We start from the raw sequence: 25,352 nt of genomic DNA, 5'->3' as shown, positions 1-25,352 counted from the left end.
AAGAAGGCCAACGGCATCCTGGCCTGTATTAGAAATAGTGTGGCCAGCAGGAGCAGGGAGGGGATCGTGCCCCTGTACTCAGCACTGGTGAGGCCGCACCTCGAATACTGTGTTCAGTTTTGGGCCCCTCACTACAAGAAGGACATTGAGGTGCTGGAGCGTGTCCAGAGGAGGGCAACGAAGCTGGTGAAGGGCCTGGAGCACAAGTCTTATGAGGAGCAGCTGAGGGAACTGGGACTGTTTAGTCTGGAGAAGAGGAGGCTGAGGGGAGACCTCATCGCGCTCTACAACTACCTGAAGGGAGGTTGTAGCGAGGTGGGTGTTGGTCTCTTCTCCCAAGTAACAGCGATAGGATGAGAGGAAATGGCCTCAAGTTATGCCAAGGGGGGTTTAGACTGGACATGAGGAGAAATTTCTTTACTGAAAGAGTGGTCAGGCCTTGGAACAGGCTGCCCAGGGAAGTGGTTGAGTCCCCATCCCTGGAAGTATTTAAAAGACGTGTAGATGTGGTGCTTAGGGACATGGTGTAGTGGGCATGGTGGTGTTGGGTTGACGGTTGGACTCGATAATCTTAGAGGTCATTCCAACCTTAATGATTCTATGATTCTATGTGTGTATGTGTATATATTTTTTTAATGAAGGCTGATACAGCAGCACATATATGTTTCCAGGTCTGTAAGAGAGATGCCGAGGTGGAAGGGGGACATAGGGGAGTGAAGAACTTGTGGAAATCATTCAGCTCTTGTTCCTGTTGGAGCTGTCATGTTGGCTTGACAAGAAGGGTATGTGTTTGAGAGGGGCAGGGACTGCTATTTCTGGCAGCAGAAAAACACACAGGCAGGGATGGGGCTGTCATTAGCTCTGGTGTTTTGACAGGAGCTGACGATCTTCTGTTTAAAACTGAGTGAAGTCAAAATGGGTGTTTTGAAGCTGATATAAAGGCAACATGGCATGTGATTGGGGACCTAAGCTGGGTCCCATCTAGATAATCAGTACAAAATCAAGAAACTCGGTCCTAAGGAAAGGAGCAGGTCCCGAATATCAATGGTTGGTCTGCCCTGACTGATGCTGAGCAGTGCTTGGGAGCCAAGGAGGGCTCTGCGGTTGGTTTTAATTGAATCTCTGTGTCCTGGGGTTCTTCTGCTCTGCTTCCCCTGTCCAAACTTCCTGAAAACAGAATGCTTTAAGGAAAAAAACCAGAACTGTCAGAGACAAACTGTGCCATCTGGTGACCTTAATTTCTAGCAGGAAACAGGTAAATGTTTGTGATTTGTAGCCAGAGGGATGGGTAAAATATCCAGAGCAGGATGACTCATTTTACCAACTGTTGTTAAACATGTCCACGTTGTTACTGTGCTGGTAACACACGCCAGGGTTGGTGTCATTGTACAGTGCACAGAGTGGCTGGGAAAGGAGATTGAAGGTCATGCAATGAAAGCCAGACCCATCTAAAAGGACACTTACCTGGTTTTGCTTCATTCCCACACTCCACTGGTGGATGCAAATGTCCAAAGAATGTTGGTAAAAAGCAGAATAATCTCCGCTTGAATGCTTGGAAACAGCTCTCCCTGGCAGGCAGGGCTTGGGATGGTAAGGTCTTACTTTGGTGTGACCCAAGGAGAGCCAAGCTTTTGACATTTAAGCTGGAGAAATGAACTGCCTCAGTACTGATGCTGGCTTAGAAAGCAAGCTCACCCCATTTGGTGATAATGGTCACTGGTGAGCAGGAGCTGTAAGGAGCCATCCCTGAAATGTGATGCAAAAGCTGATGTGTGCAAGGGAGCTGATCGCTCCTTGTGTGAGTGAGGGCACAAGCCATTAAGGTAGAAGCAAGTCAGGACTTTGAGGGACCTTCCAGATGGTCTCAGCTCCTGTAATAGAGGGAAGACTGCTGAATCAGGAAATCTCCTTCCCCATCAGAGTTTGAGCTCTGTAAAATCATTGAATTTGTGCTTCAGGTGGTCCATCCCTATTTGTAATGATGGGTGCTTTTTTGAAGGGTTATTCAACTGGTGGTAAAGTAAGAAGCCAGATTAGATCTGATGGAAATGCACTTGTCTAAATGTCATTTTTCAAATTCAGCATAAAACTGAATTCTTGACAAGCTGTGTCCTTATCAATTTTAATGGTGTGCTCTGAATAGAGTCATTGGTTTTGCCAAATTCTGAAATTAGTCATTATTTCCTATTATATCGTACTTTTTTCTCATCCATTTGAATCGCACACAGTATTTTTTTTCCTATCCTGAATCACGGGGGCGTGCTATTAAATAGCTGCTGCTCTCTATTAGACCAGTTTCTGTGGTGAGCAGTGTGGTTGTTTAATGCTCTCTCTTACCTCTTAATGGAGTTCTGTAGTTTTCCTTGGTGTTTTCAAAGTAATTTGAAAAGTTGAGATAGAAGGTGGGATAAAAGGCTAGAAGATGCTTATTTTTTCCTCCTTTGATCGCTGAAAGCCTCACTTAAGAAAAAAATCAAGTGACTCTGACTCACACAGTCATCAGGACCTATATATATGGCCACTAATATTTTTGGATGCAAAAAAAATGTCCTCGGCACTTTGCTAAACAAACTGCTGATATACAGCAGTTGTTCCTTTGTTAAGCCAAATGCTAACATTGTGTTACTTACATCAGTCATTTTTGGATGTGTGTTTTTCAAGAAAGACCAAAACAAAAATAGCATTTGAATTGCAAGCTTAGAAATTGTGCGGTTTTACAGACTTCAGAGCTGACAAAAGAAGGGTTTTTGTCGTGTGGCAAATGCTAGTAGTCCAACTGCATAAAATGTATGTTATATAAATAATGCAGCAATATAATTCGGCATATTCTCTCTGCTTTCTGCAGAGGAGCCTGAAGCATTTTCTTGACCCAAATCGTACATGAAAACCAAAGGAGTAACTCTTAAGCTGTTCTTAAAAGTAAAAAGAGCTGTAAAGAAAGACTCGGCTTTGAGAATACCAGTGTTTCTTTTTATTCGAGAAGAGAATAAAGCATTTGAAAATATATTTAATCTGCTGTATACTTAACTGTGATGCTGATTCACACAGGATTGTTTAAAATGGAAAGTGAAGGTGATCCTCTTCCCACACCTCTGCAGCAACCAGATGATTGCAAGAGTAAACATTGGCTGACTTAAACCAACATTGCGTCAGATATCCCCTGCCACAAATGTTGAAGTAATAGGGTGGTGAATGCTCCAAGAAAATCAACAATGCTTTTGTTGCTGCTGTTGTTCATTTTTATTTATTTTATTTTATTAGACAACTGCTTTCCATTATAAATAAATAAGGCATGAAGGTTCTTCATACTGTTACAGAGCTGGTAGCCACAGTCATGTGTATGGCTCCTAATGTTTCTTGAGTTTGGGGCCATAGGACACCTGAAAATGCAGAACATGGAAGAGCGGAGCGTACAGTGGTGAGTGATTTGAGGAGGAGACCTCTGGAGCAGGTATGGTTTTGGCATTGCACTCCTGCCAACTTACCTCTGTGCGATTCAACTTAACAAAAGAGGATATTTTGTAGGGTATTTTTGCATTAATTCCATGGTAAGTGAAAGAAAGGTAGCTCCTCATAATGTCAAGGCCCTAGACTTGGAGGATAGTTACATTTTAACAGTCTTCCCCCTCCAAAGCCAGATTCTCATTTATTTTTCTCAATGTTGCAAAAATCCCAACCATTTCCCCAAGATTTTGGGATGGAAGCTGGTAAAAATAGAATCCAAATCTGGCCTGAAGTTTGTCTCCAGGCAGGTACAGAATAGGTAGCTTACACTGAACTGCTTGTTTCTTGCGGCTTAATGCTCAGGGTGTTGCCTAAGCTTCTCTGCCTCAAATGCGTGTCTGACCATACAAGGTCAACATCTAGTTCATGAAAAATGGAAACTGGTGGTTCCTGAGACTGCAGTGGCCTTTTGGCTGTGTTTTTGCATGTCTGTGGAAGCAAAAGTGAGATTTCAGTGCTGGAAGGTGAACTGGAACATGAGAGGTGACAACCTTTGGAGACAGTATCTCAGCCAAGAAAGATTATTGTCAGCAGAAAACTGAAATCTGTCCTCTTGACTGGGGAGATGTTCAGAGCAAAAGTGTGGGGCAATGTGTGATCAGCGCTACTGCCAGGGCCAGAGCTCCTGACGCCATACGAGTGTGATGCTTTATCCTTCTGCTTGCATGCAAGTCACTGGTAGTCAGTTTTGCAAGCCCATATAAGCTGTATTTGAGGAATTTGCTACAATGGGGCAATTACAGCCTCTTGAAGAGCACAGCACAGAGGGCTGGTACCCAGACCGTGAGATGAAAGCATGTCTCTGACACTGTAATAGCACTTCTTGTCTAGCTTATGGGAAAGCCCTGGTCATCAAGTTCCTACCAGGCACAGTGCTTCACCTGGGCTGAAATACTGGGGCAGATTTAAAGCCAGGAAATCCCATATGCCCATAAAGTCTGCAGAGTATGGACTGAAATACTAGGTGACGCTGATGAAGACAGAATAATTAGTTTTATGTTTCTCTTCAAGTTTTTCCAGTTGCAATGAGCTTGCATTGTAAATAGCTGAAAAACCTGACTGATAAGAGAATGGCTTAAATAGCAAGAACATACTGCCCTTTGGGGAAGGGGAAGGGGTAGTCAGAAGTCTCTTGGGTACAAGTGTAGGTTCTTAGCCATAAAACCAAAGTGGAGGGTTGGGCTGGTGTGCTGGAGCAGCCCCTGAAGTTCTCATGGCTTTTTGTTTTACTTTGAAACACTGTGCTTCAGCTGTGGCAGGATGCTGGAGGACATCCAGGTTTTTGCTTGCAGGTAATCGGGCTGTAAGACAAGCTGAAAAGGGTGGAGGAGGTGATTGGTTTTCTTTTTTCGTGGTGTGGTTTATGTTGCTTTGTGATGTCTGGCGGCAGCAGCAACTCATGCAGAGATCTGTCATACAGTTTCTGAAATCCTCTAACTACAATGTACAGTTGTCCCAACAAGTTGTCCAGAGCCCAAGCTTAAAAAAGTGAGTTGAGCCTCTATGACATTTTCTTGCTTGTAGACCTCTTGAACTTTCAAAGCTGTGGGGCCAAGTGGTGTTTGATGGGGCTGAAGAGAAGACTTGGCTGTTGCGATTGCAGGTGGGAATTTGCAGAGAGGCAGGACTCATTTGTTGCTCTTGTTTTTCACCTTTGTGGCATTGATGTCTGCTTTTGTTTTCTGGATGCGGGAGAAGATCTCCTTAAAAAGAGCCTTGTACTCGGGCTGACTCTGCTCCAGCCGCTTGTCCACTGCTTCCACATGTTTGCTGATGGTCTTCTCTATGGTTTTCCGCTCTTCCAACTCATGTCCCTCTCCCCGGAAGTCTCTGAAGGAGCTGTCGCGAGAGATGGGCCGGGACGTTTGGACCCCCGTGTGGCGCACACTGTCCTTGTGCTGCCGGCATTTGCTCAAGAGCTCTTCATACTTCTCCAGCAAGGCGTGATACTGCTCGTCCACTTCCCTCAGGATGGACATGCCTCGTTTGCGCACGTTGTTAGCATGCAGCGTATAATTGCCCTCGTGCCGGCTCACGGCATCCTTGGTCACGATAGCATTGAGGGCTGTGTCACTACAGCTTTTCCGGACAGGGTGGTTTGGGGAAGGTGTCATTGATGTCCCATGACTTTTCCCTCCCTCCTCCTCAGAGAGGTCAATGTAGTCTGCTTCAGGGGCATTATTCAGTGGCTCGAGAAGGGCCTCAGACAAGTTGTCTTCTCTGCTGAGCAGATACTTCTTGACTTGTTTCATCTGTTGTAGCTCTAGGAGCTCTGCTTCCAGTTCCTTGATGCGCAGTTTGCAGTTCTCCATCTCGCACACCCGCTGCTCGAGATCCGAGTACTCCTGAATAACGGAGGTGTACTCTCGCTCAACCCTCTCCTTCTGCTGCTTCTCCTGGTTGACTTGGGACCTCAGGGAGTTCACCATGGCTTGGAGACGCTCATTCTCCCTCTCCAGTGGCTTCTGGTTGAACTCTGTGGAAGAGCTGTGAACCTGGAACGCGTCCTCATACCTGAAAGAGAATAAAGACCCTTGAGAGAGTCTGACCAAGCGACAGTCCACGAGGCACTCAGATTGTGTCTTATCATCATGTAAGTAATTCCACTGAGGCTCAGAAAGGAGGTAACCTGAGTTCATGGAATGAGATATGCCTCCTCCCATGTGCCAGGAGACCACAAGGTGTGGCTGAGGCTCTTTTGGACACAGAGACCAGGCTCTGTCTCAGAGAACCTGCAGTTTCATTTGATAGCAGTGATGAAAGATAGGAGGGAAATGAAACCCTAAAAGGGTTAATGGACAAGCCACCCACATTGCCATGAAGCAAGGATGAATGTTCAAGTGGTACCAGGTTAAGAGCTGAAAGGCTTTGAGTTTTTCCTGCTGGAGTTCATCAGCTACTCACTGTATCATGGAGTTCATCAGCTACTTGCTGCATCTGCCAACAACCCCAGACCCCACCCAACCAAAAAACAGAAGCACCAGCTCTCCTGTCCTGTGTCTGGGAGGTGCTCCAGAAAGAGTGGGAGAAGATTTATACAGCAAGGGAAGCAGAAAGAGACTTTTGACAGTTACCCCTTCTTCATTGCTCACTGCCTGGGAAGCGATAACACGCACTTCCCCCTTCCCTCATGTTGCTGTCGGGAAATCAGATTTTTCTCCTCCGCAATGAAGTGCCCATGGCATCCTATCTGGTTAGAACAGATTGGAAAAAAGCAAGCACCATGGCTTCCCTGGGAGGCATGACTGGTGGTGGGGGGTATTGAACAGATTTCCAAGTTACTGAAGGGCAGCCTGACCTTCAGAGCCAACTGCAGAGCTGCAAGCTGAACTGAGGTCCCCAGGCACTGGGGGGGAGAGTGGGATTGAGGGACGGGGGGGAAAAGAATCATAGAGACATTAAGTGGATTTTGCTGGGGGTTAGGTTACGGCCTCATAAACATCCCCGTTGTTGCTGCAGTAAAAGTGTCTTTTGTTCATATCCTCTGTCAAGAGGATGCTTTCAGTAACAAAGTTTATCGATTGCTTATCTATTTAAAGAAGCGTCTATTATGGACAAAGCTGAGCAAGAAATGCCCTCATGAGGTCAGTGAATTAACACAGTGGATGAGTTTTAAGGAGGATCAAGTATGCAATAGTGCTGAAGGTGTTTGTACAGCACTTGGCAGCACGTGGCGTATCTTGGTGTGTGACTGGTGCTCTTGGGGGCTACTGGAGTCATACAGGACAAAATGCACCATCTCAACTGGTTTCAGTGAGCCAGAGATGCTGGTCCTGTGCTGGGAGGCAGCTGCAAAGGAAAAACAGGCTGTGCTGATTCAGGAGGGGAAGCTGCATAGGCAGCTTAAGGTAAGGGTCCTCTTCACATGATGTGTTATTGGGTGGGCTGTACTGGGAGAGGCTGGTTTGAGCTATTTAGAGCTCAAGCAATGCATCCTGTCTGGTGAGTGTTCCTGCACAGCTCCCTGCCAACGTGCCAGGACAGTCACAGAACTCCAGGCAATGCCTGTACCCTGCAGCCTGGCCCAGTGCAGCTGCATGAGGCATTCAGATCCCCCTGGGTAGCTATTCTTGCCCTCTGAAAAAGAGCTTACGTCTCCCCATTCAAGGCATTGCTGATGCTGGGATCATGAAGGCTCTGCTTTGCCAATGCCACCTGCTTAGGCGGACGGGTAGGAGAGTGGGAGGTCCTCCCTTCATCTCCAGCACCGAGTTTCAGGCTCTGATGCAGAGCCTAGATTCTGTGGGGGTGTATGTGGGGTTTTGTGCACCTCCAGATGGGCTAACCCAGTGCATCTCCTGTTCACAGGCAGAGGAGGTGGGGGAGAAGTTTGGAGGGGTCGCTAAAGGCAAGGCTCAGTACCTGGGGCTGGAACACAGCTCCTTAAGGCAGGGGAAAGTGTGGATGGTTCGGCGCCGCTCCCTCTTCTCCCGCCGAATTCGGAGCTGCTCCAAGCTCCGCATTTCCTCCACCTGCTTCTGCAGCTCCTCCACTTGGTTCTGCAGCCCCTCAATCGTTTCTGTCAAGCTGCAGAGAGAGGAGGGAGTGTGGATGAGGAGTCAGGCACTACAGGTCCTTTGAAAGGTGCTTTTTCCCTATAGAGAAAGCCAGTCTATGGAAGGTGCTTCCAGTTGCTAGTGTGTGCCCTGGGAGTATGACAGCACTTGCTTGTCATGGCAGTGGTTAGTCTTTCTCTGTGTGGTCACTCTTGAATGGGAGTGTTTGTAGAAAAGGGTGGGGGATTGAAGCAGTGGCAAGGGATCGTACTAATTTGAGACCCTCTGTCCTCAAATCAGTTGGCTAAAACAGTCACGTCTGGGACATAAACACTATCCTAACAATATCTCTGCACTAAAAGCAAGCAGGCAAGCTGTTTACTCTCTTCCTCTTGTTTTTCTTGTAGAGATAAACACAGAGAGACCAGGCAGAGATTTAGTTTTGTTCTGGCTGTGAACGCAGTTTGTAAAACTCTCTGCTCTGAAACTCCCTCTCTGCCCAGTCATTTGCAAAAGATGCTGCATTGCAAGGACTTGGCTTGGTCTGTTGTTTCGAGGGATGACATTGATCATAGGCCTGTTTTAGGAAAGAAAAAGTTGTTGACAAACTGGTGTTTCAGCATGGACTAGCCAGGGTTTTGCTAAATGCTGGATCTGTGCCTACTGTGCCTCCTGGGCTGCGTGCTGGAGACCTCCCTGATATGATTATGTGCCTCTTCTTCAAGGAAATGCATCCAGGGAGGAGGAGGAGAGGCTGCTGTGCCTCTCCTGGCAGCTACAGACACTCCTTTATCGAGCCCTCATCCCAGGGGTCTCTGTGCTGTGGCTGACCTCTGCTAACCAGCATCAGTGCAATGAGCTTGTGTTGTAAATAGATGCAAAACCTGAGTGATAAGAGAATGGCTTAAAAAGCAAAGACATGCTGTTTAAGGGGAATAGGTGAAATAAAGGGGACACAGGGGAAAGGTGAAATAAAGGTCTCTTGGGTCCAGCATTGCTGCGGTGGGAGAAGGGGAGGCTGTACCACTGTATCTTCTGTTGGGATGTCTTGCTTTCCAGCACGAGCTTCTGGTTAGCTAGCTCCAGGTCCCGTGCTGTCAGGTCCAGCTGCTCGTAGACTTTCGCATGCTGTTCATTCATCTGCCGCAACATCTCTAGTTGCTTGGTCAGGTACTGCAAGAAAAAGCGAAACAGAAACACTCCACATCCAAAATCCAGGTTGTTTCACAGGCAGAAATTCCTACAGCCTTTGCTTCCTCTGGTAATGTGTTTTGTGGCTGATTTATCCTCTACCTGGTTGAACCCTTCTGCATAGGTGAAATATTGATATCCCTGCCCACTGTAAATACTTCTGTGTCTAAAATACGATTGAACTTCCCCTGCCCTCTGTGAGGGGCACTAACCTCAATCTCTCTCTATTCAGCTACTTTTTTATTCCCAGTACCCAAAGAAAGTTGATATCCCTGGGACTGTGACCCTTCACCAAAGTTGACTGAAATTGGCCAGTTGGTTACTGGATCATCTGACAGATTGACTGCAGAAGCTGCGTTTCCTTGGGAATTCAGGCTAAAACTCTGAGTCTGTGAAATGTGAGGAGACTTGCGGTTTCTGTGTGTTCAAGGACCCCTTTCTGTGAGTCTGTCATTGCAAGATTTATCCTGGGAGAGGGGCGTCTACCCAAGAGCTCACCCTCAGCTGGGACCAGATCCCAAATCCATGGTGGATGTGCTCCTGAAGGGCTGCTGGGGGGGATGGCTAAATCCATCCACCACTTTCCTTGGACATCAGCTGTCAGATCCCCGCAGCCATCGCGTGCTGCTCTTGTGAACTCACAGCCCTCCTCTGTCCTGCATCTTTTTAAATCAGGGGGTTTCTGATCTTTTTTAATTCACAGATCCCTAGAAGTTTTCCAGTGGATGAAAACCCTCCCGGAGCAGGTTTAAGCCTCTAAGCTTAGTTCTGTGGGCTCTTAGAAATACTGCCTTGACCCAAAGGATGCTTGAAACAGTGGTTTAGATTGCAGCTCTTAAAGAAAGAGCTATTTTGTGCCTCTAACAAAGGGGCCTGTGTTACAGGGGTGCCGAGGGGCCAGCTAGAAACAAACGCGATTATGAATAACTGGAATCAAGGGAAAACAGCAGCAGAGCAAAGAGAAGCGAGTATGAAGGTTGGCGGATGGGCAGGGAAAGGCCAAATGTGCCCCAGTTGCAACCTGGTGCCAAAATCTGGTGTGCACATCTGGGCAGGGGGTGGGGATGTGAGAAGGGGGAAAATCCCCGTTAATGTGGAAGGCGGATCCTCTCCAGGGCTGGGATGGACTTTAACTCCCATCCCCGTGGCGCACCCCTTCCTTTCTCCTGGCATCTGAGCTGTTGGCATTGGTGGAAGCACCCCTTCCCCACCATCACCCATAGGTGACAGCGGTGGCTGAGCAGCTCCCATCCCACCCCTGGCCCGACTGTGTTCCTACCTCGATTTCCTGCACTTGTTCCTCGTTGGTGGCGTACATCTGCTGCAGGGAGTCCTCCAGCTCTTTGTTGCGCTCCAGCAGTGTCTTCCCCAGCTCTGCAGCCAAATGCAAGTCTGAAAAGCAGATGGGACAAAGCTGCTGCAGTTGCTGCGGCTCCGCAGGTGGATGTGGTGGGGTCCCCGAATGCCACCACACCAAACACAGTGGCACGTTTTGCACAGCGCTGGTTTTATTGGCAGGTTTTGATATGGATGCATGCTTACGGGACATACAGGATCTAGCCTCTTTCGTCTCACTGGGCTGCAGGAGCAAGGGGAGGCCGAGCTCGGGACATCTGCAGCTCCTCCACGCAATGAGGATTTGGTGGCTGGCTACATAACCCTTCTGCACTGCACTACACACTGTGTAGCCAGGATCAGGCCCCAGACTTGCGTGTGGCAGGTGCTCAGCACCTCCATCCCCTATCACTGAGACCGGTGGGGCTGAGAGGGGCTCAACATCCGTCAGAATGAGAGTAAGAGTTGGTAAAGCCCTGCGGGGCCTTGGGGATGCTCTGTAAATTATATTAGTATCTCTAACGAAGAGAGTGCCTTGCCTTCCCTGTCAGCCTCCATCCATCACCCGCTAATAGACTGACATGAGAAATAAAACCACATGTGGCCCGAGGGGGCTGGAAGCACCTCCTGCAACTGCCGCCTGGGAAGTGCTGCATTGGCTGGGTCTGCGGCTTTTTCCTTGCGGCAGCTCCAGGGTGAGGACAAACCGCTTTGTGTCCACTCTCTGCCACCTCTCAATGCCCTTAGGAAGCTACTGAAATAGTTGGACTTTAGGAGAAGTGCAGGGAAAAATAGATGTTGACAGTGTAGTCGGCTTAAAATACTGGGTTTGCTACTTCCTGGGTAAAGAAGAAGCCCTAGGACCCTGTGAGTCCTGTATTGGCCAAAGCTTGAGTACTTCAGGTTATGCTGTTTGTGGGCCTGGGATGGCACAGCTGGCTCTGGTAACATCCCTTTGCTTTCACAGAAATTGGTTGTCTTCTTAAAGCCTGACCTCCTATGATCATGTGGATTTCTATTTTTCCTGGTGCTTTTAGAAGTGAGTTTCTAGCTCTTACGGTGGCAGACTGAAAATCTGACCTTAAACCTTCAAAAAGGTAAGGAAACAGGTCCTGATGTGTGTTATTGCTCCTTCTCTCTCTGGTATGGTTATCATGCATTTTTAGATAATTAAGGAGTAGCAATCCTGCAGTGTGTGAAGGTACCTGGTTCTCTGTTACTAGCCCATCGTAACACTCCTCTCTAGTTTGCAGCTAATGATGTGTTTTGCAAAGGCTTTGCCGGGGCTGAGAGCAGCTATAACTTCTTTCAGTGGTTAATTTGGCCATGCAGTCGATTGGGAAAGAGGGATACTTGGTCACTAAGACAAGAAGAAGGGGGACCGGGATGCTTAGGATGTATTCTGAGCCTAGGAAAATCACTGATCTCTCACACTTCAAATGGCACATCACAAAACAAGGCTCACACTGACCTCTCAGACATGAGTGCTTGCCAGGAGGAGTGGTATTAGTGCTATCAGTGCTTGGGATGGGGCTTTCCTGATGGATATCGCTGCACTGTGGGAAGTGCTGATATGTTATTAGTTTGGGTGATGGCCATGTTTCTTTCCGTGCACCTCCAGCAGTGCCGGAGGGCTGGCTCCCCAGATGTGGTCCAGCCAATGTGTCCTCGAATCTCCCCTTTACCATGGGAATGTGCTCTCCAGCTGTGGCCTGCATTGCAGGGTGTTATTCTAGGCTGTGACCTTTTTAATTATAATCTTCATCATTGCACAGTGACCTGGTCTGAGGGCTGTCATCGTAGCTATCAGTGCAATCAGGATATTGGCACGTTTCCCCATGGACAGACCTCTTCCGCCTATTTTTTTTTTTCCAAGCACCAAATTTCCCCAGTTTCCAAAGTGCCCTTGGGAGTGTTTGCTACACCAGCTGGGGACGGGGGAACAGCCAGATGCCAGCAGAGATGGGGGACAATTTGTGCCTTTAAGCTGCTTGGGGCTGTATTTAATGGCACCACCACCTTGCCAGAGCCAGTGTCATTGCTGGAGACCGGCACCTTGCAAATCGCATCCCTTGCAGCAAGCAGGGCCCCGGTACAAAGGTGTGTAGCGAGAGGGCTCCATGCTGCACTCCAGGTAATGAGTCAAGTGTGTCCCCATCCCTGCGGATTACACCAGTGCTCTCCCACCATATGGCATCCAATTTAATCAGCTGGGGTTGAGTTAAGTGGATTAGGCAGTGCAAGATCCTGCATTGTAATTTAAAGGGCTCTGTCAGCAATAATTTAATGGGGGAAATAGGCAGTGTTTGGGGACGAGTGGGAAAGAGGAAAGAATGGGGTTGAGCTCTAAGAAGGAAATTGATTCTTCATTTCCATTTTGAGTGCAAGGGCCTGGGAGACTCCAGGCTTGAAGGACACGGGGAGTTGGTTCTTTTAGTGTCTTTAGCCTCAGCTGTTGTCACACACACACTCACTCACTCTTTCCCTGCCAGCCAGTCAAAGCATCCTCCGTAATCATGTCTCATCCATCCCCCTCGCGCCTGAGTCCTCTTCCCCACCTGTTGGTCTCCCCCAGGCCATGGGACTGTGGGGAGGGAGGGGATGCTGCATGGAAGTGCTTTAATGTCGTCTTTAGACTAGACCCCTCTTGATCTTTGCAATAATTGTGGCTTGGGGGAGGCCACAGGCTTGGGGAGCACACAGCTCCTCTCCTTCAAGACCTCAGAAACCTGAATGTGAATTTGTCAGCAAGTTGTTTGGGGTGGGGGGGAAAGAACTCTTTAGGAATTTGGGGATTCTCCCTGCATAACACTGTGGTTTTCCACAATTTTTTGTATTCCTCTTTGCTTCTCCACTGTCAGATCAGCCAGCCAGTGCTGTACTACTTGCCCTAATTTAGCAGGTATGCTGGTGCCTCCCTTCCCCCTCCCCTCTCGATGCAGAAGGAAAAATGAAGTGGTGGGGAGTGACTGTGCTGCGTGTCCGCTTGATGTGTCCGATCCCTCTGCAGCCTGCCTGCGCTGAAGGCACCACTGTGAAATGGCCAATATTCAACTTAAAAATTGGGGGCCTTGGTGTTGCCCGAATCTTATTTGGGAGAGGACCACGGATGCAAACTGTCCTGAGCAGCACCAGCTCAGTGCCCTCTGGCTCTCAGTACCACAAGCGCTGACGTGACCCTGTTAATTAACACCAGCCACGAGACACCCCGCATCCCCAAACAAAGAGCTGCGCCTACAGAGCAAAGCAGAGGGAGGGATGGAGGCTGCGTTTCCCTTCAAGCTTCCAGGGGAAAGGTGCCTGAGCAAGGAGGGAGGGGAAGAGAAGAGAGACCATATGGTGGGAAGGGAGCAGGAGTTGAATCCAAGCAGCGCTTGGTACAGGGGAGCATGGCTGGGCAGTGAATCCAGGAGGTAGCTGCCCTGGAGCTGCAGAGATCAGCAGCAGCAGCCCAGCGATGATACTGCTGGCTCTGTGTTGCTGGGGAAACTTGAAAAAAATCCTGATCCAAAAGCTGTAGCAGGTTGTCTTTGACTGAAAGAGGCTGAGGAACAAACTGCAGGGTGTTTCCCCTGCTGCAGCATCCTGTGGCAATGCTGGCACAGGCAGATGTGTGCTGCATGGGGCTGCTGCAGAGCTGGGCGCTTCCCCAGCCCCAGCTTTCTCAGCAGTTTGTAATGAGGCTCAGAGAGGGTTTGGAGCCATTTCTGCCTTCCCAGTCCTGGCCTGCATTTGTTTGGGCAGAGCAGTCTTTGCCACAGCTCACTCTCTGAAGGTTTTTTTTTCCCCCAACACCACCTGTTTCTGTCTTCGGGGGAGCGTAAGCCTGGTGCCAGGCAGGGAAGGTTTCGGCTGCTCTTGGCACGACAGTGATCCGGTGGCTATTCAGATGGTCCTCATAAATATGGCTTTCTGGAGGAAGCCACTATGTAGAGCAACTGCTTTGGGATTTCCCCTGTCGTCTCTCTTGCATCAAGGGATTCATGCGTTTAGGCTGTGAGAGAACATGCCTGCTGCTCTGAGCACGGGCAAGGGGTGCTGCGTTTTGCTCCTCACCTTTAAATAAACCAACCCTCTCCCCATGCTGCGAGACAGGCAGGTTTGCAGGGGGTGATAGAAGTCCTTTGACTTGTGGTCCCAAAAAGCAGGGATTCATAGCGCATGTGTTTGCAGGTCCTTTTCAGCTAAGCATCTATGAAGGAATTACTTGTGGTTCCTTCCTAAATGTGGGGCTGCAGAAAGGGCTGCTCCTTTCCTGCTGCTGCAGATGGTGAATTCACCTGCTAAAGAGCAGGGAGGAACAGCTAGCAGAGCTCTGGTGTGGAGGTCTCTGGAGGAAGTTCAGGGGGATTGTTAGCTGATGGATGGGGTAGGTTGAGAGTTAAGAACTGATGTTTAACGCTGTTGACGTTTAATTTAATTGCATTTGCTCTCTGCTCCATTACACACGGGTACTTAGAGTCAAGGGTAAGTGCAATTATTCCTTTAAAAATCTAAATAAATGATGCTATGCTGGTTTACCCCAGGGTAGGGTGTACTTGCTGCTCATTTATTTTTCTTCTTAGTTGCAAGGGATTGTGCTGAAGATCAGCTTTTGTATATCACTTACTGCTGCTCCATGACAGGTGATGGAGGCAATCTGTGTACTTAGCCTTTATAAGCCTTCGCAATGGAACCTGCTGGGGAGCAGAGACGCAAATGCCATCTGACAGCATCCCACAAACAACATGCAGGCATATCTGGATGTGAAAAAGCCTTTTCAACATGCCCATTCCACAGATTATAGTGTTTCCTATGGCCAGGCAGAGCTTTCAGAGAGCCACCAGTGTTACTGCTGAGGCATAGGTTTTCCATCCCTTTTACACTGGCATAACTTGGACATTCCTACCCAAATCAGCTTTGCACTTGATGTTCTGTGTGTTTTTCATGGGGACCTGCCATTTTGGAGTAATCAGGTGTACTGCAAAGGCAGGGTTTGCTTTGCAGAACAGCCCAATGCAGCAAGGGGGAAAGGTGCTTCTGGCAGGGCTGGGTGAGTGCAGGCAAGAGGTGTGCATGAAGTCCCTGGCAGCATAGCCGCATCCTCCCTCTTCCCCTCCTTGTTCCAAACCGTGGCTCTGGCTGGGCTGAGGTGGGTACACGGGCATTTCTGTTAGCCTAATGAGATTTGCTGGATTTCCTGTGTGCTTTTTTTCTTCCTTTTCTTTCCCTATTCTTTCTCTTGTGTAACCTGTTACATACCCCTGGGCTGCCTTTGACTTTGCAAACTTTCCTGGTAGGGGAGGAACTTCCGTGGTGGCAGAGAGATGCAGTTTGCAGGGGGTTGAGGCAAGCACAGCGCCATTGGTCTCATTAGAGCAGCTGCCTCCGCACTGTCTCTAGTCTCCTGAGCAAAAGCGGCACCACCAAGGAGTGGAAAACCCCAACAAGGGGCTCAGGGGTGTACTGTCTGTACCATGCTGTGCTACAGGGAAGCCCTCCAGCCTTCTCGGCCCCTGCTGCTCCCTTGCTTGCCTTCTGTATTTTTCAGTCCTATTCAGTATTTCCTTTCTATCAGCTCTTCTTTTTTTATTCTTCTCAGATGCTCATCAGGCTTTTTTGATTTAATTGATGCTCACCTTTTTCTTTCCACCCTCTGTCATTCTGACACCAAAGCCTCCCCTATGTGTTAACATTTGAGACTTAGAATGGTTACCTCTGCTTATAAGCTATATGTGTCTATACAAACACATACACAGCAGTCCCATCCCCGTGCCCACAGCAATCAGTGTGTGTTTTGCCAGGTTGTTAGAGCATGATAACACAGAGTATGTTATTAGACCACGGTTGGGCCCCATCTGCATCTTTCTCTGCTGTTCTCTTATCTAAACAGCCTCGGTGCCCGTGTTTGCCTTGTAGGCTAAAATGGTTTCAAAGAGCTCGGTGATTGGTGGCTGGGAGGCTCTGATAGTGCACCTGGATCAGAAAGCGTCCTAAATAAATACATACAAGTGGAGTTGTTGGGGAGAAGCAGCGAGGAAAGAGGAGAGAGAAGGGCAGCCAGTGCTTTCCTGCATGCACCCCTCCTCCAGGCAGCAAAGCTCCAACTAACTATGTTGGGCTGCAGAGAACTGTGAATAGAGGCTTTTACTCTTTTAAAGCTAAAGACACAGACATGTGGATTGATGCCATATGGGAATCTCATCTCCCCAGTGTGTTTTGGGGGCAGGAGATTGTAACTGACCCAGGACAGACAAGGAGGATTAGCTCCAGGGAGACTTTTCATGTTGTATTTTGCTGCTGCTGCACCACAGTACTGTGCATGTGGAGAGCCCCAAGCAAAGGTGACCTGTGAAGGACAGGTCAGCATGCTCGTGCAGCAGGGCACAGCACCCACAGCAATGGGCTGCCACAACCATGTCAGGTCTCCAGCCCCACTTGTGCTCACAGAATGTATTCTCCTACTCTGAGCCATTGCCAGCCAACTCGGCTGCCCTTGCTGTCCTCTTGCTGGGGTGAGGCAGGTGGGACCACCAATCCTGAGTGGTTTTGTCTTTCAGGGAGCAACCAAGTTCCAGTACAACTGCCACCTGCAGCTGCCCCCAAGACCATGTGGGGGCTGGTGGTTACTCCTGTCTGCTACTTCTTATGTGCCAGAGGTGCATAGGTACAGAGAATATCCTTCTTCCACAGCCCTGTGTTACAGCTAAATGCAGAAAACAGCCTGACGCTCTGCAGCAACACCAAAAACCTGCCCACCTCTTCTCTAGCAGCCCCTCTGCTTGGCTTTAAAGAAAAGTGTATCATCTTGCACGCTGCTGCCCCGCTACTGCTCCCTTCCTGTCCAGTGCTGGGAAATGCCCTGAAGCCCTTTTCCTCCAGGTCCTAAGCTCATACACAACCCAGCTGCCTTGTGCCTGGCTATTGGTACTGGCTGGAGATGCTGCCCATGTGGGAAGAGGTCCTGATCTCAGGTGAGTGATCAGTGCCATTTGTGGAGCTACGCAGGAAGAACACAGTGCTGTAGGCTTCCAGTCTGAGTTTGCAAGGAAAGGGAGTGAGGAAATACTTAATGTACTCTCAAGATGGTGTTATTTATGTCCATCATTGGTCCTCAGCAGGATGCAGGGCAAGGCCTCTTTCAGGAGCCCAACACAAAAACCAGTGTCCCTGAAGCAGCTCTGCTGCAAAGGCTGATGCTTGGGGGGATGTGCTGCGCTGCTCCTTGCTCTGCCTCCTCCTGCAGAGACCAGTGCTCAGCCACCACCTTCCAGTCCAGTATGCCTCCCCAGGACTCAACACTTGCTTGCAGGCCAAGAAAACTTGGAGGATGGCCTAGCTCCAACTGCCATCGCTCCAGCTGCATAATTGGAAGAGGTCAGCATGGACCTGGATGGACTACACACTCGAAGGACTGAATTCTTCAGGGAGGAGACAAGTTAACTGAGCAGTGCCAGGGCCGCTGCGCTGTACATGGGATAAACTAGAGTGACTTCCCAGAAGGCTGCAGACAAACCGGCTTTTAAAACCATTAAAAGAACTGTCACGTTTTGGAGAGAAGATTTACAATTGTTTGTTAAATATGCATGGGAAAAAAACAAAGAACCAACTCTAACATAAAATCACTTTAAAATTCCCAGCTGTGCAAAGACCGGCAGTTGTGTAACATCTGGTCTCATTCCACCAGGGTATTTTGTATTGGAAATATTTTCCTAAATTCTTGGCCCACATATATGTTTTTGAGCAGGTTAAGTAGAAGCCCTAATAATATGTTTGGTGTGAGCACACAGATGCATTAGTTGGGTAAGGTGGAAATATACCACTGTGCTGCTCTGGGCAAGGCCTTTTAGTGGATGAGATGGAGTGTGTGCAGGAGCGAGCAAGCCATGCGTTAGCCTGAGCGCTGGCACTGCTTCTAGCAGGAGCAGGATCGGACCATGATGCTATCACAGCTCTAAGTGGTTCCTGACCGTCACACTGAGTCAGTGCATCCACCCTGTCACCAGCCAGCGCTGGCTGGTACAGGAAGAAAGAAAGAGGATTGGAAAATGCAGGGGTAGGGGGACAGCCTCCGCGTGCAGGGCGTTAGTGGCCACTGCCTTGGCTCCCAGTCACTCAGGCTCAGGGGTGCCATGGGAGGAATGTCCTTCAGGACTCCGACCTTAAATCCTTCGCACATGGCCTTGCCAAGGAGAAATGCCACTGTTAGCTGATGGTTTCAGGATGGGAGATATGGAAAATTCTGATTTCTCTTCTTCTTTTCTTTTTCTTCTTCTTTTCTTCTTCTTTTCTTCTTCTTTTCTTCTTCTTTTCTTCTTCTTTTCTTCTTCTTTTCTTCTTCTTTTCTTCTTCTTTTCTTCTTCTTTTCTTCTTCTTTTCTTCTTCTTTTCTCTTTGCCTCTCCTTTCCTTTCCAGCAGTTCCTCTAATTCTGCTCCCTCCCACAGCAAGAAGTATGTGCCTGGGGTTCAGCAGATGTAGAAAAGAGCTTCTGTGAGAGACTAGGAGGGAGATCCTGGAAGTTGCTGTGTGGAGCTTCTCTTATGCCCTGTTTTCTTGCTGCCTTCACATAACAGGGGAATTTTTATTCTAGGAAAATACATCTATATATATATTCTTTTTTTTTTTCCTCCCCAGATTTGGAGGTTCTCATCCCTTCCTCAGATTAACTTAACTGTCATCTTATGTCCTTGTCTCCTGTGACTTTTCTAGTCCCTCTTGTCATTCCCAAGCAGCTCAGCAATTAGTCACTGAAAACTTTCCACTTCCATAAGCTACCTACTGTACTGCACTGCTAAATAAGTAAGTGGATCAGCTACTGCAGGCAAAACAACGTCCTTCTGGCTTGCTGCTGGGGAGGAAGGACAGTGAGTTAACCACTGTGCTCCTGGAGGACAGGCAAGTTGTGTGGCTCGTCCCCTGAGCTGGACTGCTGGGATAACTGCATCATGAGGGACAGAATTTGGGGTACCACCTGCTCCCCACTGCAGTGAATCCTTTGGGCAAGCTGATAGTGAATTGCAGCTCTATGGACCACCCCATGTAGGCTGGGTGATGCAGAAAACAGGCAGGTATGGGTGCTAGCGGGTGCTACCACTGATCCCCTGGGTTCATCCCAACATCAGGGGCCGATCACCGGAGCGCTGGTGACCCTGTGTCTTTACACGGATGAGTTGGGCGTGGTGCAAGCTCAGCACCTTGTGTCATTTTCCGTCTTAGCATGCAAGCAATCAGATGCTTGGCAGGAGGACGAGGAGGAATTAAAATAAGATACTTAAATCTGGAGACTTTTAGAGCTTACAGCCGTAAAGTCCTAAGCCTGCATTGCAGATGCTTTGGCCCCAAAGTTTGTGTGGCTGTCCAGGAGGAGAGGACTGTCAGTCTCACTGTGGCAATGAGATGATGTGCTGGTTCTTCTACTATCTCTGGTCCTACTGGCTAACTCAGAGTGGTACAAGGCCATTTTATTTACACAGGAGGAATCGCCCCAGCACTTAGGCTGTATTTAGGCTCCAGGGACTGCAAGGGTAGCTTTGAGAGCCCTCCTCTTGGGCTGCACTCTGTGCTCTTTGGCTTAGACCTGAATGCTGGCAGGAGGATGGGGAGGCTGGGAAGATCAGGGAATGCAGTGGAGTGACTGCAAGGAGGACTCATCTTAGGAGATTGCTGCGGGGGAGATGAAGGCTGGAAGTGGCTGGCAGAGAGAGCTCCTGGATCTCATCTCCGCTCTGTTTGAATCCAGATGTGATTGTGTTGGCATGCAGCTGTTCTGAGCACAAATGCTTCAGATGAACAGAAAAAGTGTCCCCACTTATCCCCAGCTCAGACGCTCTAATTTTAGCTCATTCATTCTCTTGGGGTCTGGCTGCACGTACACCCTGTAACAGGGTATGATGCAACTGTAGCCACATCGTCACTTCTCAATGGCTGGAAAAAGGTTTGCTATCACTGTATTCTGGTTTTAACGCTCAGAGACGCAGATTCCCCAGCCCATGGAAGTTGAGGCTGCAGCTGAACCAAAGCAGTGCTGACATCTATTCATGCTTGGAAAGCCTGCCAATAAGCAAAGCCATGCTACCAAGCAATCGGAGCTCCATTTTTACTTTAAAAACAGAAAGCCTTCCCAGAGGGAATATCATAAGAATGAAACACCTCAGAGGACACTGCTACTGTTTCCATGTCACTGCTAAGTCTCCTGGCTGGGATTTGAGTCTCTGCTTCTATGTGCTAAGGCATCTCGGTACAACTCCTTGAACCACGCAGGCTTACAGCAGGTAAAGGAATCTGAAAGGCACCAGCTTCATTTGAATGAAACTGGAAGGGCCTTGAGGCTGGGGACCAGATCTTGCTGCCTCCATGACAGGTGGCAGATGCAGTCAGTTTCTGTGGGCACTTCAGGGAAAAAAAAGAGCGACTGGCATTTATTTTCTTGAAACAAACGAGTTATTTCAGCAAGCCAAAGCTCTGTGGAGGATGGGGAGGAAAGTACCAGGTGCTCGGAGTGGAGCTGGAGGCATGATTTCCTCTGTGGTGCTAAAATAGTTAATTAACATAATCATCACAGAGCTCCCAGTTAAGCCATCCATTGCTTAGCAAACAGTTTTGGATGTAAATGTAATAAATATTTGATGATGCTGTGAAATGACGATAAAGGCCCAGCAACAAACTGGTTCATAGAAGAACCTTCTATGCTCTCCTAGCTTAGGTTGCTTCTCGTTTCTCCCACCCCTCGCTCCTAAGGAAGAGTCTTTAAGCCTATGCTTTTGTCCTCTGCTTCCTGGCACTGCTGCCAGGTGTGGGTTTCTGTGCGACCCCTGGGCCGTTGGCATGCCAATCCTCTTAGTAATGCTGGCCCTCGACTACCTCGTAATCGTGCTACACTGGACGTCTTCCACCATACTTCCAGCCCCCATTTCCAAACCAACAGCTTGACGGCTGTGCCATCACCAAAGGCCTCCGGATGCTGCTACAGCTGTAATGCAAAGGCTCAGTGTATGTGGACAAAGTCTAGCACTGTCCTTCGTGATGCTTTGTGCACCATGCAAATTAATTACAGTTGTAATTACCCAGCAGGACTTTTCCAGTTGGCTGATTTTAGTTAAAGCCTTCCCTATCTCTCTTCTGAGTTTGTGCAAGCCTGTGTGGCCCCCATTCGTACAGGAGACTGCAAACCCCACAGCTGGGCTTTGTTTTGGGTCTGTGTTTTCCTCCAGTCCTGTATGTGCTCAAAGGTGGAGTCTATCCCCAGCATCAATCCATCATCAGGAGGCAGTTATTCTGCATTTACGCTGCTGGGACAGAGCTGAGAACCTGGCCTGCAGTGGGAAGGTGGTTTTATTGTTGTGAGCCAGTTGTATGGTGCCAGTGCTGACTCGTTAGGGACAGCGTTAGGCTAAAAATCAATCAGTCCTGTGTTGTTCAACACTCCCTATGTTCATCCATAGTTCTGCTGTTCCTCAGCCTGCATCCTGCCCCTGGACCAGTGCCCAGGCCCCTTCTGAGCCATGGGAAGACGTCACCCAGAAATGTGAATTTCTGAGCATTCAAAGGCTGCACTGTTTATTCAGCTGATAGCTCCATCTCCATGCTCTGCCCTGGCTTAATTTGAGTGTTGTGTTTCAAAGAACAGGGCCCGATGTCCTGCTATTGATACTTCCTGTTAAGTGAGAAATTGGGGTCAAAAACCAGCTGCAAAAATCCCTGGGGAGCTGGTTATCATTCTTTGCTGGGCCTCTGCCCTGCAGCTGTAGTTGTGTAAACTTTAAATCATGACATAATGTACTGGAGCGATGGTGGGCAGATTGGCACTGCAGCTGGACTGCACATCCCTGCTGACAGTCAGCTGGCTAAAGCAAATACATAACTGTACTGTACCTATAGTGCAACGGGCCAGAAGGGTACTGCATTTAGGTAGGAATGATTTTCCCTACACATTGACAAATCAGTTAAGTTCATTCCTGGGCCTGAAACAGGACTTCTTTCAGTTATTTACTTACTGCATGTTGACTCAAAATATTAAGATAAGGAAAAAAAACCACCAACCCAAAATGAAGCCCTAAATACCCACAGCCACCAACTGTTCAGCCGTAGGGTAAACATTACATAGAACTAGTGCAAACGTAGGTACAGTTACTTCAAAATAAACTACACAAGTCAATGTTTATCCTCTAACAAGGCTATTTCTGCTGTTTGAAACTTGGCCTTGATTTTTTTTTTTCCTTCCTCCCAATTCCTCTTGGCTTTTTTCCTGATTGGAAAAATTTCCAGGAGTAATGAGGTGACTTAGAAACTGAAGATCCCTCTGGATTTAGGCTGGGACAGCAGAGCTTTTGGGAGACACTTTCAGCATCCTCAGCTTAGCAACACATTATTTCCAATATATTTCTAACTAGTGTGCCTGCTAACTCTACCTGCAACTGCTCTGAGATGAAAGCAATGTCATAACTACCCATGTTTGATTCTGTCCGCAGCAAGTTTTCTGGGGAACCAGCTTCCTTGTGGATGTAACACACCAAATTTTTTATCCTCTGGGTGCTCAGGACATATCTGGGCTCCCTGCCTCTATCTGTCGGGTTTAAACTTTCCACAGCCAGGACAGTGGCTTGGAGCAGTGGAGCCAATATTTCCATGGAGGTGCCACTGCAGGATGAGGAGCTGGCTTTGCCAAGCAAATTTGAGTCTTCAGAGGAGGTATCCCACCTTTCTGTATCAGGGATTTGCCCCTTTTTCTGCCCCTGTGTCCCCCTGGCCTGCCATCCCTGGCAGCTTGTGGGGTATCCCCATCCTTACCCTGCTCCAGGTCCTGCTGGTCGTACCAGGGCTCCTCTTCCTCGCTCTGAAACTCCTCCATCCTGTCGGCGCTCAGCATTTAGCACCAGCGGCCCGGGGAGACGCGCAGCATCCGTCAAAGGGGACCCCAACGCCGCCGAAAATGCGAAGCAGGGATGGATGTGGGGATGCGGGCTCGGATGCGGCCTCGATGCCCCAGCCGGGCCGGGAAGCGCGGGGTAGCGCGACGTGGCACCCGGCGCCTTGCCGCTGCCCCGGCTCTGCCTGCCCGGGGCGGCGGCTTCCTCCTGCCTCCAGGGCCGGGGTAAGCTCCGGAGGGGGGTGAAGAGGGGACGTGGCGGCCGGGGCGGGGAGGCGGGGACGGTTTGCACAGGGCTGGGGGATGCACAAAGGAAGGAAGAGGGCCCGGCGCAGCCAGGCAGATCCTCTCTCCGCAGCTCGGTGGAGACCTCTAGCATGGAAATGCTGCAAGGAACCCACCGAGAGGGAAGGGGGAGGCGAGGCGAGGCCGGCCTCCTACTCCTCCTCCTCCTTTTCCTCCTCCTCTCCGCCCAGTCCTGCCGCGGACAGCGGGGCGGGCGTGCGGCCGCGCGTGGCCTTCCCTCTGGGGGGCTGCAGGGAGTGGGATTTGGGACTGGCAAGGTGGGGCTGCAAGGGGGAGGGAGCTGCCCCGCAGTTCCCCCTGCTATGATGCCTGCGGCTGGGTCCCTGCACCCCCGGGGAGGTCAGCCAGGAGCAAGGCTTGCTCCAGCACTGGTTGGGATGCAGGGGGTATCCTGGCCTTGCCATGGGCTTCTCGGTGACTTTGGGCAAGTCTCGGGACCCTTCAGTGGGGATGTCAGTGCCTTCTCTGCCTTGGTGGGTTTGGATGGGTTACTCTTCAAGGTGGGGGTGTTTCACAGCCCCCTAGCTGTGAAAGGGGAAACGCCATACAAACAGCCCCATAGCATCACCTTAGCATTGTGTCTTCCCTAGCTCTTCCTCCAACTCTTATATTCTCCGTTTTGCACCCTGATGAGAAATCAGTGCTTCTGATGCCGATTTCTCTCTTATTTTTGAGGACAAACTCTTGTGTCTTTCTGAAGGGTAGAAGGAGCTTACAATTGAAGGAAATGAGGATTTGTAGAGTTCTGGGGAGGAGATGCATCTGTTACATACAAGTAAGTTCAGAAAAGACTTGGGATTTTGGTACTTGCTTTTCAGCTTAAGGGAATAAGGGTTAGAGAAGGTGGCCTTCCTCCTACTTGCTAGTGTGGAGTTTGGTCCAAGGGGGTTTATTTGTCCTTGTCAGCCCTGGAATCCATCAGAGACTATAAGATCCAAATTAACTCATGTGACAGTAGGTTTAGGTGATTTTTTTTTTTCCCCCCTTCTGTGTGATAGAACTCCCTGGATTTATACTTGATTGCATTACCCTGCAGTGGTGCTTAGAAAAAAGGCAATATAAGATGTTTATGCAAGAGCAGCAGACTGTGCATCCAGAAAAAATGGGATCTGTGTCAGAGAGCTCTGTCCAATCCAGCAGTGACAGGGAGCTGAGACCCCCTGGAGGATTAAAGTGATGGCTAGTACTCAGCTCTCGTGTACAGCAGCAGAGGAGGGAAATAAAGCACGGAATAAGAGAGAAATTGTAGGCGATTCCTCTCCCCTTCTCTCCTCCCAGATCTGTGTATTCACATCTACATATTCCCAAAATTCAGTGACTGCCTGGAAAGTCTTAATGCAGTTGCAGACCAGAATCAAGGGGTCTCTTTTAACTTGGTGTTTATAACTCAACAAAGTTAATCTGGGAGAAAGCCATCTCTGACTAGCTCCCAGATCTTTTTCTGAGCAATTTTAATATAGAAATCGAAAGATATTAACTGTGAAAAATAATTGTCTGTGAAAAATATTCTGTTCCTAACAATAAACTGTCATCATTTATCTGTATAGTATATCCATACTGAGTGCTTGGATGCAAAGCCCTAGGCTGTTTGACAGCAAAAGCCTGACTTAGGATTTTATGAAAATATTTTTTTTCCTGTAGGTTTTACAAGAATGTCTCAGATCTGACCTGTCGC

At 48.8% G+C, this 25,352-nt stretch overlaps 1 protein-coding gene across 1 annotated transcript; it reads right to left on the bottom strand.

Moving 5' to 3' along the window:
* Positions 1 to 3,259: 3,259 nt before the first annotated feature.
* Positions 3,260 to 23,735, bottom strand: CDR2L (cerebellar degeneration related protein 2 like). Its single transcript, XM_075169719.1, has 5 exons — positions 23,293 to 23,735; positions 10,471 to 10,583; positions 9,025 to 9,173; positions 7,867 to 8,031; positions 3,260 to 6,018 (listed from the first exon to the last, which is right to left on the bottom strand). The coding sequence occupies exons 1-5, from the start codon at positions 23,369 to 23,371 to the stop codon at positions 5,133 to 5,135; spliced, it is 1,392 nt and encodes a 463-aa protein (XP_075025820.1). The 5' UTR covers positions 23,372 to 23,735; the 3' UTR covers positions 3,260 to 5,132.
* Between the last annotated feature and the right edge of the window lie 1,617 nt (positions 23,736 to 25,352).

Source organism: Calonectris borealis, chromosome 20 (genome assembly GCF_964195595.1).
Source record: "Calonectris borealis chromosome 20, bCalBor7.hap1.2, whole genome shotgun sequence".
NCBI classification, from domain to species: domain Eukaryota; kingdom Metazoa; phylum Chordata; class Aves; order Procellariiformes; family Procellariidae; genus Calonectris; species Calonectris borealis.
The sequence above is the reverse complement of the archived record's forward strand: the minus strand, read 5'-3'. Positions and strand labels throughout refer to the sequence as shown.